Genomic DNA, 17,588 nt, shown 5'->3' with positions numbered 1-17,588 from the left:
AGTGTGATAAGTCATAAGTGCAAGGTTTTTTATAAGAAAAAATTAATAATAAATTTGAAATTCCAGTCGATAAGATCAACATTTAATCGAAACTTCAACCAGCTACTAACTGTTGATTAAAATTCGTACCATATATAGTTAGTTGAATTATTGACCGTAAATCAGTTATTAATTGTATAAATTAGCTGGACTAAAAGTTCTCTAAATTACATAAAAGAAATTATTTAAATACATATAAATTCCATCTTCAATTATTTGGAAGATGAGGATAAAAACCCCTCAAAATCAATCAATTATAGAGATATGGAGTGTTGATACATATGATTGAGACATAGGGTGGCTTTTGGAGACACGATTGAGTTGCATAAATCAACTGATTTTTGCATTGTCTAATCTCAAAATAGAATTAATTTAAGTTTTATCGATATATATGTTGAAGTGATAAGAACGCGATAGAAATAGAAATTATAAGGAAAAATAAATAATTATATATGGGCATACACGTCAATGCTAAAATTAATTAAATGTGATAATTATAAATTTTACTGAAACATCAACATCATATTCAATTTCAAATTAAGGTATTTTCGTAACCAAATTACCTACCAAAAGACTTCCTATTAAGTTAGGTAGTGGTAGTCATCAAATATACGACCACTAAACCAAGGGAAGAAAAAGGAAAAGAGAAGAGGATTTTGATAGGAAAATATTATTAAAACATTTAAAATTACAATTCTCCGCGTTTTTTTTTTTTTCAATGAATTATGTTTAATCGCAAATACTATTATATTTAGTCATAAATTTAATTTTTTTTTTCATTTTGAATTATTTCATCCAACTTAATATAAGTAGTACAAATTTAATGAAATTTTTTTTTTGAAAAATATTATTATTATGAAAAGATAGGTCACTTTCTATTTTCACACGGATTAAAAAATATGATTAAAGTACAATTTTATTCATATAACTTTCCTATTATACTCATCTTAAATAATATACGAGTAATTATTACATTAGAATAATAACTAAGAGTATAATAAACGATTTAATGATTAATTATAATGCAAATAAAAAAAATTAGACTATATTTCGAGATAAATCAAAAACAAAAGATGAATTATCTTTTTGGGACGGATAGAGTAATAATAAGTCATAGCCACGGGTAAAATTAAAAAAATACGACAACCAATTTGTTATTGACAAGATATAATAGCATGAGACGTGGATCCAACTTCATAAAACTGAATTGAAATCCATTTGTCAAGAAAATAATTAACTTTTCTTTATATCTTATAAGATTTATAATGAATAAAAGTTAATTAAACATAAAATAAATTTTTAGCATATAAAATAATTATTAATATGTAAATATCGACATAAAATATTATTAAATATATTAAATTTTAAAATTAAAATTTGATGTTTATATGAAATTGATTTTTCAAAACATAAATAGACTTTTGAGGTTTTCAATTGGAAGACTTTCTATCCCTTCTTATATTCAAAACTTAAATGAAGATTAGAGCTAGACAAAGTAAGCAATTGAGGCTATGCAAAGGAGACTTTTAAGTTTCTCATTATCATATTTGCTATCATCAATTTGTGAATAGTAGGTTGAGTATTTGAGTTTGTCAATCCAACTTCATTAAAACGTAATATCTATAATACCGATATTCTAGTTGGAAGGTGAAATTTTTATTTACGTGAATTGACAAATTAATAATTCAAGAAAGAAATAATCTTTCGGTAAAATATTTTTCGATAATTTATTCTTGCACCAATAGCAGTATATATGCATGCATTAGCCAACTAGCTACTTTGGGTAACAAATAATTCTCTATAATTACAGAATATTCTCTGTAATCATGGATTTCTAAGATCATGGGATACAATACAATTTTGTGGGATCATATCGAGACTATGTGTATAGAGAAATTAATAGTTTTATGTTTGGTTGTAGCTGTGTTCTTGACTAGTTTCCGCTCCCATTTTGCACTTCAAAAAACATAATATATCATTATTTAATAAAATTGATTTTGATTAATTTTTTACATTGAAAAATACAAATATATCCAATCCTGCTCATTTTGTGGGCTGGATCAAGCCCATTTATAGAGCCTTGGTTTAGAATTATAGTATTAGACCTATGTATTTGTTAGGTTGGTTGGTTTGTTAATTAAAATTTTCTTTATAGATTATATCTTTTCTTAATATTTTTGTATGGAGAAATAAAAAAAAATTATTGAATACATTTAACTTTTATTAAAGAAAATAGAAACAAATAGAGATTGAACATACAATCATATAACCATAATAAACGCAGAAGATATACATTCACTCTATATCACTTTCAAGTATTAAACCAATCTTTTTTAGCTCAGACTTAAGCTTTATTACTTCTTTCTCCGGCGAAATTATCGTGACAACTCTACCTTTATCGTCATACTTGTCGCAATATTCTGGCCACGGAAATAATAAAACAGCGCCTTCATCTCCAACACCTTGAATAGTATGGTATACAAATTTCGGTTTGAATCCATTCAGTTCTAATTCATACGAATTAGCATTTTCCAAATTTATAAATGTCAAATTCGCTCCATATACTATATAATCGAGCGATCCATCATTATTTTCCACCGTTTCATCAATTTGATCTCTCTCATCAATTGCTCCATCAACAAGCAACATTGCCAATTTTTTCAAATTTGAATCTATGATGGAAAAATCTGCCTTAGCGGAACTTATAATTTGATTGTTGCTCAAAATCTCATTTTCAGGATTAGTAGGGTCCTTTTTGCAAATAGTCACTATTTTGGGGTCATGGCCTTCCCTAACTTTGGCAATACATTGCCATATTATGGCACAAAGGGATTCAAACAATGGAGTTTCTTTATTTGGACTTTGACCCCACATATTGGAAAGAAGGTGAGATACTTGTGAAGCAGTTAAATAGAGTGAAAATGTTTGCATTTTACAGTTATTGGCAGTTACCCAATGGTCACCAACCGGGTCGACCCGCTTCAGCGAAAGAGGAGGTGCTTTTATGTTTTCGGACTTTCCAAGAGTTTTGGGTTGTTTTGTGACTTTCACGGGCCTATTGGACCTAACACCAGCAAGGAATGGGCTCAACATGTTCATATAATAAGATGCAGAAAATGGATCTCCAAGTATATGGGCCCAGCTCAGACCGAAAGACAATCCTCCACATTTGAACTTAGTTGCCTGCAAAACAAAGGAATTCCAGTTTTTACCAAGTTAGGTCTCTTTCTCTTATGATTTTAGTATTTTTTTTTTCTAATTTTTTTTAAAAAAATAATTTTCAAATACAAACTAAATCAAATTAATAAACTAAAAACCAAAGTATAATTTTTTTTCTGAAATCAAACGAAATCAATTTTATTTTTCGGTTTTTAGAAAAGTTTAGGCTTATTTTTCCATACCAAACGAAAAATTGAAAACTTAAATTATTAAAATTATAAATTAAAATAAATTTATTAAACCAAATAACCAAATCGAAAAGCTAGACCAGATCAGTTCAATTCATTTTTCAATACCATGTAGGAATAAATACAATAGGATCAAATTAAAACCATTAATATTAATAAAAAAATTACTTTGTTTCAAAATTTTTTTTTCCATGCAGTTAATCCAATTACGTTTGTTTATAATATTTAATTTGATTTTCAGAATATAATAATTAAAATAATAATAATCAGAATTTTATAGACTAAGATCATTAACAACAGGAGGGACAGGGCCCCGCTACTGCATCAGGTATTATTTTCTGAAACCTAGTACTTTCTAAGGCAAACCTTGTACGTAACTAGTTAGTGTACTTGCCCCCAAATTAAGGTGACAAGACTTCCATTAAATAATTTGTGATATAATATAGTCAAATATTCTTTTATTATAAATATATTTAATTATATTTGGTTGCATTCTACTAAGTTCTGAAACATGGGTTCACTAGCTATCTAATTAATCTCAATTAGTTTCTTTTTACCACTGGAATCATTCCAAGGTTTGTAATTATCTAATTAATCTCAATTAGTTTCTTTTTACCACTGGAATCATTCCAAGGTTTGTAATTATCTTTTTCATAAGTATTTTTTATTTTATATAAGTATTTTTATTTTATAGATCGAATTTCTAATCTTAAACGATTCGTCAAATTTAAATTTGTCTTGTCACTTTGAGTTTTTTTTTTTAATTAGAATATACGTAAACATCTTTTATTTTTAAACCCAAAAAAAATCTAAAAAAAAACTGAAATTACTATAAGATAAATTCAAATTTTGTTAGCATGAGATGACAAAAAAAAAAATTACCTGGAAATAAACTGGAGGAGAAAAAGATAATTCGGGGCCAATAGGTAGATGGTAAACAAGCATATCATTAAGTGAAGAATCCTTCAATTCTAGCCATTCATCAAGCGACGTGTCGCACTCCGCCTCAATCATCCTAATGCCACAATCATTACACTTCAAGTAAGGCCGGCCGGCGTCGTTTCTCCGGAACCGACCACAAGTGATGTAATAATCATTGAGCCAGTAAAACATGGATTCCTTTAAACAAGAAATGGTGAGCCCTTGACATGCTTCACTACAAAAGAAGTAAACACTTTTTAGATAGTGAAGCTTCATAGCCAAGTCTATAGAATTGGGCTCATGGACCGCCTCTGAATCCGTAGCCCAACCCGGCCCAACAGATGAAATCTTCAGATTATACACTAGGGTTTGAGCATTGGAAGAAACCATGGGGAAGAGGAGATATGAGGAAAACGGAAAAGGGTAGAGTTTGTGCTTGTGTGTGTGAACGGGTACAGTACAAGTGTGTATATATATAGATATACATGCAATAGAAAGAGTGATAGGTGAAGGGATTTAATGGAAGGAGTGACGTGTGATATTCCCAGTGGTGCGTACAGTTGCACAGTTGGATGCTATAATTTTTGAATTGAAGTTTCTAGTTAGTTAACTAGGTATGTGTATGGTCGTATGGTCAAGTCTTTTCAGACAACTAAGGATCTTTTTCAATTTAGTTTATTCACGTCAAAAAATAGGTTGGGTCTGACTTTTCCGTTGATTAATAAATGTGGTTGATAAAAATCAGATAGTAGACTTCTATAGTTTTCCAGCTACCGATTGGATTGAAATTTTTATTGGATAGAAAAATTTTATTAAAATCGACGCTTAACTGAGAATGACTCGTTGATATTTTTTTTTCTTTTAAGTTTTAACTAAAAATTATGAATTTGAATTATAGATATGAAAATCGTCACATTGAAAGAGTCGTATTCTATATAAACATTGTAATATTCGAGTCGGATATTAAAGCATAGTGTGTTTTGAGATACCGGTGATTTCATGCTCTCTTCTTTCTATTATTTGATAGCCCTTAATATTTTTCTTATTTCATTTAGATGATACTTTTGGAAAATCACGGTAGTATTAATTATTGTCTTCTAATTTTATTCTTATCTAGGTATCTCCATTAAACTTTGTTCCAAGTATATGAATATTAATTAAATGGTCATTTCATCAATTTTTCTAAATTGAAGTGATTTAATGGTTTGTTTAATCTTTGCATAAAGATAAAAATGGTAAAATTTAGTAAAATAGAGGGAATAGCTATTGATGATTTTTTTTTCTTGCTATACTAACATATAAGCATTTATTTTGGGTGCCAATCATATAAGTATCTCCAATCCAGTAGGTTAGAAAAATCTTACTCGCACCAAATTGGTCTATCAAAAAATAAGCGGATCTGAGTATATATATATTCTATCCATAAAACTTAAATTCTTTTCGTATTTTTAATTAAATATCGAAATTCCCCACAACACGTCCATAACTACTATAAATACACACACCAAGTGGAGCCAACTCCATTAATAAAGGAAGGCCAAATTTCAAGTTTGAAGGATAATCAATAAGTACCAATACCACGACCAACTGGATCATTCTAAGATAGTACGGAGTATTATTATGTCTACCACCATCCTGACTCCCATATTTACTAATTCCACTATTTGTCAATACGTTTTAGAGGCTAGGGAGGATGCCGCGGCGGCTTAGGGTGGCTCCACCACCTCTTACTCCATAACTTTTTAAAATATTATCCTATAAAATATTTCATTCGTCTCAAAAAAATAATTCATCTTTTTTTTTTTAAAAAAAAAAAATTAGTTCACTTTTCTTTTTTGCATTACAAATATTAAATTGTCTATTATATTCTTATTAAATTTTATCTTATTTTCAATAACTCTCATTAATTTTTATTTATTATTCCAATATAATAATCGTTTTCATGTTAAGATGAGCATAATAGGGAAGTTATACAAATAAAATTGTCTGTTAACCATAATAATTACTATTTTCTTAATCTGTGTGAATAATTTAACAATAATCATTTACTTTGGTGTTGTTTGTTTTCATATTATCTCTCTTAATATCTTAAAAATGTGTTTCTTTGAACTTTCAGTTCGCTCAACTAATGCTCCGTTTGTTTCCGTAAAATAACTTGCAGGAAAATGACTTGTTGAAAAATATTTTATCAATATTCAGAAAATGTTTTACTCTCTCGAAAATAAAAAATTATTTTCCTTAAAACATTATTTGATTTTCTTTTGACCAAAAAAATATTTTGCATTGACTTATTTTTTTGAACGCCCCAAATAACAAAAAATTATGAAAAATATTTTTTATAAATTATTTTACAGAAATAAACTGAGCCTAAGTAAATAATTAATTCGTTCAGATAAGTTGCACCGTTTTTTTTTTTTTTCATAAGGATTAAAACAATTATTAAATCACCTTCATTTAAAAAAAAGAAGATATATTTGAAAATTTTAATGCAGGTATCTACCATGGGATTGCATTAGCCTAAAATATCTAACCTAACCTATTTCAATCATTTTAAATAAATTCAATGTCCGAATTAGCATATATTCCTTTTTTTTGTCTGCAATTAAGTGTATAAACAGAAAATGCTAACACATTCAAGGATGAGTAGACGCATCTGAAATATTCTCTCATCCTTCGTGGGAATGGCTCTAGAGACTAGAGGGACCATAGCCCACCGACTTGTCACTTGCGCGTAACCGGCTAACCGCTCATCATTCTCCCCTTATGTTAAGAGTTAAAGCCTCATCCAAACACAACAATTTAACTTCAATTTTACTTTTTTTTTATTCAAAAGTCAAAGACACATTAATGTTAGAAGAAAGTAGTTGAGCTTGACACCTAGAATGGAAGATATTTTAAGTATTCACCTCACCTTGATTTATTTAAAAATAAATATAAAATATTCAACTCACATAGATTCGTTTAAAGAGAATATAAATAGTTATATAAAAATTTAAAACAGATACAACTAATATAATTGCTATATGTAGCATATAAGGATATAAGGTTTATCAATATAGGTCTTTGGATAACAAGTCTTTAGATATTCATTGTTTGCTATATTAAACGGGTTTAATAGTAGTACCCGAGATATTCTATTCACTCAATGATGGTGATCGGCAATAACTTCAAACTAAAATTAAAATTAGACGAGTGAAATAGATTCTCTATAAATTATTAGTATTAGTCTATTATTAACATTAATTATGAATAAGAAAGAAAGCTAACATCTTAATTTGTTTTCTTAAGTCCAATGAGGCCTTGGCTATATGGACTTTATTGTTTCAACGTAGTATGTTAAATGAATAGCAAATAAAAACTATACTTGAAAGCTCTCTAGAGTCTAGACAACGAAAGTTGAGCTACCAATTTTCAGGGACAGAACCAATTAACTCGAAGAACCAAATAAAAAAAAAAAAAAAAAAAAAAAAAAAAAAAAAAAACCGAACTAAATCAATTCTGTTCAGTTCAAATTTTGATTCAAGTGCATGATGAAGCTAATAAAGATGACAAAAAGGCCAACATGAACAGGAGGCTCATCAAACGCAACAAGGAGATAAAAACAAGTCGAGAGAGAAATAACTAAACAGAGATCACATGTCTATACACAACACAAAGTGGTAACAAGAAACAAGAAAAGATATGAACAAGTAACAGTTACAGAAGAGGTGAATAAATGAATGCTACTACTTTTCTTTTCCCTCTATCTTACATTTCTTGTAAATAAGAGCTCTATGTTACAAAACAAAATTGTGGTGGAGTTGCAGAGACCACAGCTAGTTTCTCTTACATTCTCAATTAGAAAGAGCTTAGCTTTAAGCAAATAAAATAAAAATTGCACAAGCTTATACTCACCCTTTTCCAAGCAACCCCACTCTAGTTGCCTTTATGAAATTCTCCATTTTGAATGAATTAGTGGTACCATATGCATTGTTAAAATCCTGCCCCTCCAATCACAGCTTTTCATGGGATGTGCCGGAGCATGCAATACTGCGTTATATAGGTTATTTCCATTCAGCACTGTTCCAAAATTGGCAATGGGAAGAATGTACACTGGACGGCAGTAATCTAGAATGCAGCATCAGAATCAAATAATTGATACAAGGGCCAAATGCTTCTATTTCTAAACCCCATTTGTGGTCCGTTGGATCGTCCACCACATCAGATGAAGCAAGATGGTTAACCAAGGCCAACATCACAACCAATTAGTAAGGAATCACGTATGGCAAAGCGCAGACGTCTACTGAATCTATCTGCAGAGCTTCTGACCACACCTGCGGTGTCTCATCAACTCTTAAAGAACCCAACTTGGGCTTCTTTAATTGAGAATCACTTCCTAGGAAAAGCCATTCTTGGTCATCAAAATCAGACCATTCTTCCATTTTGGGCACCGTAAGAACTTGACTTAGATACTTCAAATCAGGATGAGGTGGTCTTTTCGGCGGTTCAGCTTTTTTATCAGCCTGTGTGGTTGTGGGCAAAGACTTTGTTGTAGAAAGGGGCAGTGGCTGAGTTGTTGAGACAGATAATGCCTGAGGTTCAATTATACCATTTTTTTTTAGTTCCTTAGCATCTGCCTTGAGATTATTGAGAGGCCCCTGTCTACCAGATATCAACGGACTGGAAGTTTGCAAAGTTCCCGAAATCCTTCCATTTTCTGTTGATGGATGAGAGGGAGTAAGTCTTGACACCTTATTGGGTCTAATGTCATTAGCTGCAACAGTAATAAAATGAAGCAGCAGTTGTCAATTAACAGGAAGGCATAGTGCTTGAGTAGTAGTAAAGATAGAACAGATTAATCATTGTGAAATACTGCTGGTGAACTCCATCTTTCTTTCAAAAAACTAAAGAAAAAACAGTTACATCAGACTTCATAGAATATGATGTCAAACCTACCAAAATATACCAACAAAAGGGAGGGAAATCGGAAATTGGGGAGGGGAAATGCTTGTCATTTTAAATGACTCACCACTAATGAATCCATTTGTGTCCAAGTCTTTCCGTTTCTTTAGATTTCCTTCAGTGACAGCACTGCTCTCCCTGGGCAGATGAGAGGTTTTTGCATTATGGATACCTGTAGGGCCATCCTTGTTGCTCTCTTTCAACTTATCTGGCCCCATGTTCTTATATTCACTTTTCCCCTTTAATTTCTCCTCCTTTTTCCTTTCTTTGTCCCTGTTTTTGTCCTTCCCTAGGCCATCTTTCTCCTTAATTTTATCCCTCCGTTTATCCCCATGCCTATCATCACCTTCCTTCTGTCTGCTCTTTTCTTTCCCTTCAACCCTCTTCTCAACATCATTCTCCAGTGATCTTGGTGTTTTATCGATTCTAGGTTGAACCATTCCGGGAAGACTCTGAGCCATAGCATTCCCAGTAAACCTTGACACTTCCCTTATTCCTTGCGCACCCAATTTTCTATCATCACCTATCTTGTTCTTTTCCTTGACATCCACTGAAGTACCAGTAGCCTTGGCCACCAACCTGAACATTCCCTCATCCTTTCTTGCATCTGCGCCAGTGAACTTCTCCACCATCTGCTTCCCAGTTCCTTTGGCTTCATCTCTGATCCGCTTATCCACCTCCTGCACAAATTTCAACTCCTTTGGTTGCACACTGGGACGGGCATTCTGAGATACCCTCTCATTGTAACCCGAAAATTGTCCAGCAAATTTCTTCTCACCTGAGATACTGCTTCTACCCAAGTCCCTTCCATTACCTTTTTGGATGAATATCTCTCCACTATTAATTTCAAATTTCGCGGGAAGTCTCTTCTCATCTGAAACTTTATCTCCATTATTACTCTCAGATTGACCTGGAAGTCTCTTCTCATTTGACGCAATAATTTTGTCTTTATCTGTATCCCTATCCTCCTTTTTGTCTCTCTGCTTTTCCTTTTTCTCTTTCTTATCCCGATGCTTTCCATCACTTCTGTCTTTCTCCTTTTTTTCTCTATCTTTACCTTCTTTCTTTTCCCTGTTTTTCTTCTCCTTCTTTTGCTTCTTCTCTCGGTTCTTCTCCTGAAAATCATACAAAGAAAGTCATTGAACTGAAGAGCCTGATATTACAAATTCTCAGAATTATTGTAGAACCCATTAAGTGGGCATATTATTGACATATCAAATACTCCGATTTCTCCCTAAAATTTAAAAAAAACAAGACAAGTTATACCCATATCTTGAACTAAAAACCTGGCTATTCTATCATCAACTAAAGATGAAGACCAACTGATTAGAAAGAAGTTTGCATAGTAGTAAAATTGGTCAACAAAAACAATCCAAGATGCACTAATATCAGACACCAAAAAGTTCCATTTGATCAAACATCAGGCAGGGTTTACCTTGATCAGAACTTTAGAATATATATATATATGTAACCTTTAAAATAATTGAAAATAAATTGGCAGTGATTGTAAGCAGCAGTTATTCATCATCAAAATACAAACTATTGCTTCCCTTCCATATAGGATATACGCCACAACATTGGGAAAACCAAGAAGAAAAAGGCTTTTTCACCAGGCTGAAACTAAAAATATCTTATGAGTCTGGTGAAAAATTAATAGCAAAGGCATTTTCAGTTTTAGCAACCACAAAAAGCAAAGGCACACCGCATAACATCTCCATTTAAGGGACATTTACACACCACCCAATTCTATACAGATGAATGTGCATCATAACCAACTGGCTGTCAAAGTATCTATCTTTTCATCAGAACTTGAAACAACCTTTCCTTTGTTAAGATCTAAACAATTACCAGATTTTCATATTAGAAGTAATGGGAAAATAATTAAGAAAATGCAAAATCACACAATCCGAAATGAAAAGGTTAAACCCTATAAGATAACAATAAAAATCCGAATGATTCTTTTATTTTCCAAAGGCTCTCTAAAGAAAATCATCCCCTTTTAGAGATTTGCCTCAAGAAATGGAATTTTCACGCACAATTGCCTCAAAATGCAGTTTGCTTGCCTCCAAATTTGCCTGACCTTTAGACTAACCCCCATCAAATACTGCAGGCATCCCACCAAGGTCTTGTTAGAAAAAGATGCTTCATTGAATTGAAACAATCACATAAAGGTAAGAGGTACGCATGGATTTTGACAGATGTTCCTCAAAGACCACATAATAACCACTTATCCTAAAAATTACTCGCAAATAGCACCTATTTCATGCATAAGATGTAAGACCCTACTTATCCTAGAAATTACATTGGGTAGGAGAACAAAAATCCCAATAGCACTGACATCAGTGCACACTTATGCATAAGCATAACTCTTGATTCATACTTTGCATAAGCTTTCTAATCAATATTGAGTAAAAGAAATGGCAGACACTGAATTTAACATTGTAACAAAGTTTGACTGCTGCAAGGGTAGTCTGGTAGAAAATTTGTAGAACCTAGAGACACCAATCCAGACCAGTCATCAGCCACAATGATCCAAATTATAATCCATGTTGCTATAATATGTAGGAGAATCTCCATTTGATTCCCAAGTCACAACACATCAAAGACTCACAATAATATTTACTAAAAGAAAAAATTAATGAAGATGTATTGCTAAACAACACACTAGAAAATTAACAAAGGCCAAGCTGTCTGTTTGCTTGTGTGTAATATTTATGCCATTTTTATATGCATACACAAAGAAATTGTATAAAAGAGGTACATTCAACATGAACTTGCGAATCCACACATCTAGATCAACCTGTTGATAAAACAAACATGTTGAAGTCCATGGATATCATGGAGTTTGTAGAAAAGTAACTAGTGTTCATGTAAATGAGATGGACAAACCAAGTGCTTCAGAGGCCTCCAATCTAACATTGACAGTTTAAAACAATTATATTTTCTAAACTACTATAATTATATTTACATCAAAGCACAGCAATCCAAAAAAATGCAAAACCATAACAAAAATTAATTGACAAAAAAGAATGATTGCACTTGAATAAAACAATGGTGAGATAAAAGTCTGATGAAGACATTAAGACGATAAATTGAACCGAGTTTATGAAAAAATCAAAAACTTTTTGCCAAGATTTGGCAGCACTATACGGTTAGTGTTGCCAGTAAAATAGCAAAGCAAAAGCACAAGATTGACAGCCTGTAGAATCCCAGCAACAATAGAAAGGTCTAGCAAAGGGGGGAAGTGTACTTGAATATCAGGTTTTAATAATATATCCATGTGAGTTGATACTTCTAAATCATTATAATAGACATAATTAACCGATGTAACATATCAAATACAAATTTTTTTTTTTTTCGCATAACAAAATGCTTGTGAAAATAACGTCAACTGCAGGGGCCCTCTATGATTAATTGATACCTCTAAGACCTACAGCTCCCCCTCAGTTTCTGGTTTGCCAAAATTAAGCTGAATCTCCAACTGTTAAATATTAACAGTTCCAAAAAGCACGCCCCTCACTAATTTACTGCAGTGCATGCAAAGATGCACCAAATTATTGCATTCAATAACTAATTTACTGTAGTGCAAGCTTAATGCATTATAGCCATCAGAGAAACAAAAAATATGATGTTCACTATAGGAACCACAATTTAAACAGATAAACCCAAACAAATATCAATTTGTTTCTATCATACTCACCTGAATGATTAAAATACAAATAAAGGAAGAAGGTTAAACCATTGCAGGTATTTATTCCAGATAATATGACAGATGCCGCAAAGACTATACTTTTGGTAATAGCAAAGAGTTTGTGCACTTTTCAAGACTCAGTAGTTTTGTTTGTCCCAATTGAGACTTTTGAGATCGTAGTAAAGACACTAATTAGAGTGAGGAATGTCTTTCAGCAAAATCAAAAAGTGTACAAGCCAGTAAATGAATAAAAAGTTGAAAAACTTTAATCGAAAGGTTCATAATAGGCCAAAGAAACCAACTCAAAAAGGACATTCTCAAATTGCTTGGATATAAAACAAAGGTAAAACTTGAGAGGAAGGGACTCAAACATGATATTTCAAAGTGACAAATAAAGATTGTTCATCGCATTACAATTTTAGGTGCACCTCAAAAGGATACACAGCATTCCTAAGAAAATTAAGAATCAAGCCAAAGAAAATATTTCAGTGAAATAAGTTTTAATTAAAGAAATAGAGGTAGAAGCAGACACATACAAAATATGAGGCTAAGAACAACAGTTCTGGATATGCTAAATATATTGAGTTAGTTCCTCAAACAAATCAAATTAGCTATCACAGAGAAATTCAACGACTTCTTCAAAAAGGTTTTGGATTTTGCCACTGTTGCTCACAACCAGAAGGAAAATTAGCATAAATCAAGGACTAGACATTAACAACTATGGGTGAACTCCAATTTTTGATGCTCCATCATTTCTGTACTCAAGGATGAATTTACAACTAGGAAGAATGATGCAGAAAAATATAGCAAACTAAAAATAATGCTTAAAATTCAGTGGAAATCATGGGATATCTTTCAGTGCCATAGAATCAGACTAGACAGCTGTTTTTAACTTGTGTTTAGTTAAAAAATACTTGCTTTCATTTTGTTCAGATTTCTTGCATGTTCAAATTTGTTTTGCTAATTTTTAGTTTTATAATATATGCAGACTTTTCAACATTGGGCATTTAATTAATCTACTTATAGTTTTGTGTCTTAAATGATCCAAATTCGTTTAGAGAGAAAAAATCTAGTTTTCACTATATATTCCAAGTGCATCCAGAATTGAGATAGAATTAGATAAAATCATTTATGAACAACTGTAATAGCTTTCAACGCACACGCACGAATAATTGCATGCCTTTCAACGCACACGCATTACTTCACATAACCAAGCCTATATAGTTACTAAGTAACTCATATTTAATTCATTCTAATTACACACAAAAAAGACCTGCAAAACTAAGTAACTCATTACTCTTTCCTTGTTCTTAGTTTGCTTCTATTAAATCATCAAAAATCCTTAGAAGAACCAGCAACTTGAAAACTTCATAACTTCAAGGACAATTAATTGACCCCTTCATATTGACAAGAGCAACTATGAAAACTTCATAAACATGCTAGCTGCAACATGGCAGAGCCTCGAATGATAAAATAATCACATTGTGGTCGAAAATTAAGTCCGAATCAACATATTACATTACCAGTACTTTAATCCTAAACTAGGTATTGAGTAACTATATGTCTTTGAAGAAATTGTTCCTGATACCTACATAGGAGACATGATACAACAAATCCTAATATGATAATTCAAGAGACAAAAGCTAAACATAGCTCAAAGAAAGACAAATAAAATCATGAATTATTCAGTGCATCAAGGAACAGGAATACTACTATGCCAATGCAGTCCAATATCATCTAACATCTTTAATAGTCTCCAAACCAACCACTGAACTCTGTTTCCCTACATAATTAAAATCTCATCTGTTGTTTACTCGGAACTTATTCAAATGAATTTGGTTCGATCAGCAGCAGAAAACATTTCATACCTTATTTAAAGCCAATACATTACCAAATTATGCATCTAATTGAATTTAAGACACAACAAAACAGACTCTCCAAAGGCTTTCAATATGTAATGGAAGTAAAAACTGAATGGCGATTGCTTGATTCAACCCAATGCACATCAAAAAGTGATTCCATTTTATGACCATAAGGAATGCCATGCCAACATGTAACATTATAAAAAAAAAAAATAAGGTTAGCATTTTAACCTTTTTTAGTAAGTCCACATCATCTGTCCTAGTCTTTTTTTCATATCCTGGTGGTGGAAATGGAAAGCAACGCGACATTGCATAGAATTTCAGAAAACAAAACGTGGGCACCTCCAATGAAAGAAAATGGTTGGATTATTTTCCAGTAGCACTGTTCCAAAAAGGGAACGGACCAGTAACTATTCTCCCTTCCATGCACCATATCCCCGCATTCATTTCCAGCTTCAACACTTCTCCATGAGCTTCTCAGTCACTGCCAAAAACAGATATACCAAAATCCACTAAGCTTTTTTGTATTCTTCACCGAAATGCGCACAAAGGTAAAACAGAAATCACCGAAAAACACTCTAAAACAGAAATCACTGAAAAACACTCTCAGTCCCAAAACTCACCACTATTTCCACTAAATCAAACCTATTGAAATATTACACTGCACTATACTGCAAGAGTTCAAGAAAAGCCCAACTGCAAAAGTAACTTCAGAAAGGTTCCTCCTGGTCAAAAACTTAGCCCAAAGCTCAAACTACGTCAAACCAAAATGTTTCTTGAGAAATGAAAACAGTCCAGTACAATCTGATCTTCTATGTTGCCTCCTGGGCCAATAAAGAAGCATCACCTCCCTTTCCTTATAACCAAAACCCAATACCCAAATCATTCCCCAGTTGAAGATCGGAAGACAAAAAATCAGCCAAAACTCGGAAACCCTTGCCGTTCAGAAAGAAACAGAATACCCAATTCTTGTTTACTGTCCCACAATCATGTATATGCAATCCTCTTCCATGCCCAACACTAACAATGTTTAATAGTTACTCGATTTAATCTCACAGTTCAATAACACAACTTGTAAACTGACCAACCCAGAGCTCCAATTCCTTGAAAGATGGCTCATTCTTCACTTAGCTTAGCTCCTCCGAATCAAAACCCTAAGTAGTTCATAAATCACGAAATTCAATGAGTTCCCAATTACGATCAGGCAAAACCCTAAAAAAATATACCAAACTCGCTAAGCAAATATCCAGCCTCCAACAAAACAAAAACCCATTAAAATTCAGTTCCCACAAAGAACACAAATTGTTCAAAGAAACCCAGAAAAAAAGTATAACTCTTGGAAACTTGAAGAACAAAGAGAACGGAATAAAGAGAACATAAGAGTAACACCTTTTGTCAAGTTCCTAAGTATTAATGGGTATCAATCAAAAGCGATAAAGAAGCTGGATTGAAAGCGTAAATAGGAAGAAAAAAATCAAGAAAAAGAAAATTTCTTTGTTATTAAACAAAAGAAGAAATACCCAAAACAAATTAAGTGATACGAAATCTGTGAAGTGGAGATTACCTTGTCCGCTACAACAAAGAAGGCATTGTAGAGGGACAAGATCTCTCTGTGTAAGATATGAATAGAACTCAAAATATAATAGATTTGATACTTCTTTTTTTTGTTCTTTTTTTTTTTTTTTTGTCTACTTTGTTTTGTGGGTTTTTCGTTTTTGTTCTTCTGCTCTATTTTCTTGATGCTGTGTGTATTTTCTGAGAAGGAGAGCTTTATATCTCTCTCTTGCTACCAAATATTTTTCCTTTTTCAATGTTCGGAAGTTGCACGCGAGAGAGAGAGATAGAGAGAGGGAGAGAGAGAGAAGGGAAACAAAGAAGCAACAACTGACGCCCTAAGGCCCATATAAATTTGTGAGGAGAGGAGAGAGAATACTTTGAGACAGCAATTCTCAACTCTCGAATCTCTGCTTCACTCGCTTTCACCGCATGTTTCATACACGCTCTTTTTATGAAACTTGAAGCATGATAAAAAAATACAGTGCAAATTCAAATTGAACTCCAGAAAATATTTGCTTAAATGTATGAGTCCTCACCATCTACCAAACAAATAATTAAGTACGATTTGTAAAAATTTTATAACTTATTGCCATTTTCTTTTTTTCTCAATAGAAAGACATTCATCTCATTATTGTACTAAAAAAATATTAACAAATAGGCAGAGTCGAGCGGAGCTCCGGTGAGTTCAAGCTCAGCTCAAAACTATAAACGAGTCAAGCTCAAACTTGAGCTAGAAATATATCAAACCAAAATGATGTCGTTTTAATGTTTATGTAATTGATACTAATTTATTGAGCTAACTCGTGAACTTAACTCAGTAAAATTGGCTCGCGAACTAATGTTTGAAATTTGCTTGTTTATAAAACGAGATTGATAGCTCATCTCAAGCTTAGCTCAATAAGCTTCTTGAATTAGTTCATGCGATCTTTTATCAAACTAAGCCTCAAGCAGTTTAAGAGTAATTTGTCTAATTTATCATTATATTTATTTGTTTCCCCTTACATTGAGGGTAAACAAATCCAACTCATAAATTTTTTCTCTCCTACAAAAATATTGTTATTTTTCTCTTTAATTTGTCTCAAATTATTTCCTTTTTTATAGAAAGAATAATCTTTAAAGTTTCTGTTTATACTGACCCTATTTAATGTGCATCCTTATTAACAAATGTGT

General features: G+C 32.2%; 2 protein-coding genes across 4 annotated transcripts; both read right to left on the bottom strand.

Annotated features, from left to right (window-relative positions):
* Positions 1-2,239: 2,239 nt before the first annotated feature.
* Positions 2,240-4,807, bottom strand: LOC105633145 (protein ECERIFERUM 26). The gene is made up of 2 exons (XM_012215703.2): positions 4,329-4,807; positions 2,240-3,222 (listed from the first exon to the last, which is right to left on the bottom strand). The coding sequence occupies exons 1-2, from the start codon at positions 4,755-4,757 to the stop codon at positions 2,335-2,337; spliced, it is 1,317 nt and encodes a 438-aa protein (XP_012071093.1). The 5' UTR covers positions 4,758-4,807; the 3' UTR covers positions 2,240-2,334.
* A 3,156-nt stretch (positions 4,808-7,963) lies between these two features.
* Positions 7,964-16,739, bottom strand: LOC105633144 (uncharacterized). Of its 3 annotated transcripts, none has more exons than XM_037636661.2 (4): positions 15,485-16,739; positions 15,093-15,345; positions 9,376-10,423; positions 7,964-9,120 (listed from the first exon to the last, which is right to left on the bottom strand). In XM_037636661.2, the coding sequence occupies exons 2-4, from the start codon at positions 15,168-15,170 to the stop codon at positions 8,612-8,614; spliced, it is 1,635 nt and encodes a 544-aa protein (XP_037492589.1). In that variant the 5' UTR covers positions 15,171-15,345; positions 15,485-16,739; the 3' UTR covers positions 7,964-8,611. The 3 variants fall into 3 exon arrangements, with proteins under 3 accessions (XP_037492589.1, XP_012071091.1, XP_020534526.1); XM_012215701.4 differs by having other exon boundaries at positions 15,093-16,015; positions 16,426-16,739; XM_020678867.3 differs by having other exon boundaries at positions 16,426-16,739.
* Between the last annotated feature and the right edge of the window lie 849 nt (positions 16,740-17,588).

The sequence above is a fragment of the Jatropha curcas genome, chromosome 7 (assembly GCF_041381405.1).
Source record: "Jatropha curcas cultivar XTBG-Jc1 chromosome 7, XTBG_Jcur_1.0, whole genome shotgun sequence".
Lineage (NCBI taxonomy): Eukaryota > Viridiplantae > Streptophyta > Magnoliopsida > Malpighiales > Euphorbiaceae > Jatropha > Jatropha curcas.
The sequence above is the reverse complement of the archived record's forward strand: the minus strand, read 5'-3'. Positions and strand labels throughout refer to the sequence as shown.

What these genes read in the sequence shown, in the direction of transcription:
- LOC105633145 (XM_012215703.2), bottom strand. Translation starts at nt 4,757, where the DNA reads ATGGTTTCTTCCAATGCTCAAACCCTAGTGTATAATCTGAAGATTTCA. An exon ending in CTCCTCCAGTTTATTTCCAG is followed by an intron (nt 3,223 to 4,328) that starts GTAATTTTTTTT and finishes TTTGTTTTGCAG; the next exon opens with GCAACTAAGTTCAAATGTGG.
- LOC105633144 (XM_037636661.2), bottom strand. Translation starts at nt 15,170, where the DNA reads ATGTCGCGTTGCTTTCCATTTCCACCACCAGGATATGAAAAAAAGACT. An exon ending in ATGTGGACTTACTAAAAAAG is followed by an intron (nt 10,424 to 15,092) that starts GTTAAAATGCTA and finishes TATGATTTTCAG; the next exon opens with GAGAAGAACCGAGAGAAGAA. An exon ending in CACAAATGGATTCATTAGTG is followed by an intron (nt 9,121 to 9,375) that starts GTGAGTCATTTA and finishes TTACTGTTGCAG; the next exon opens with CTAATGACATTAGACCCAAT.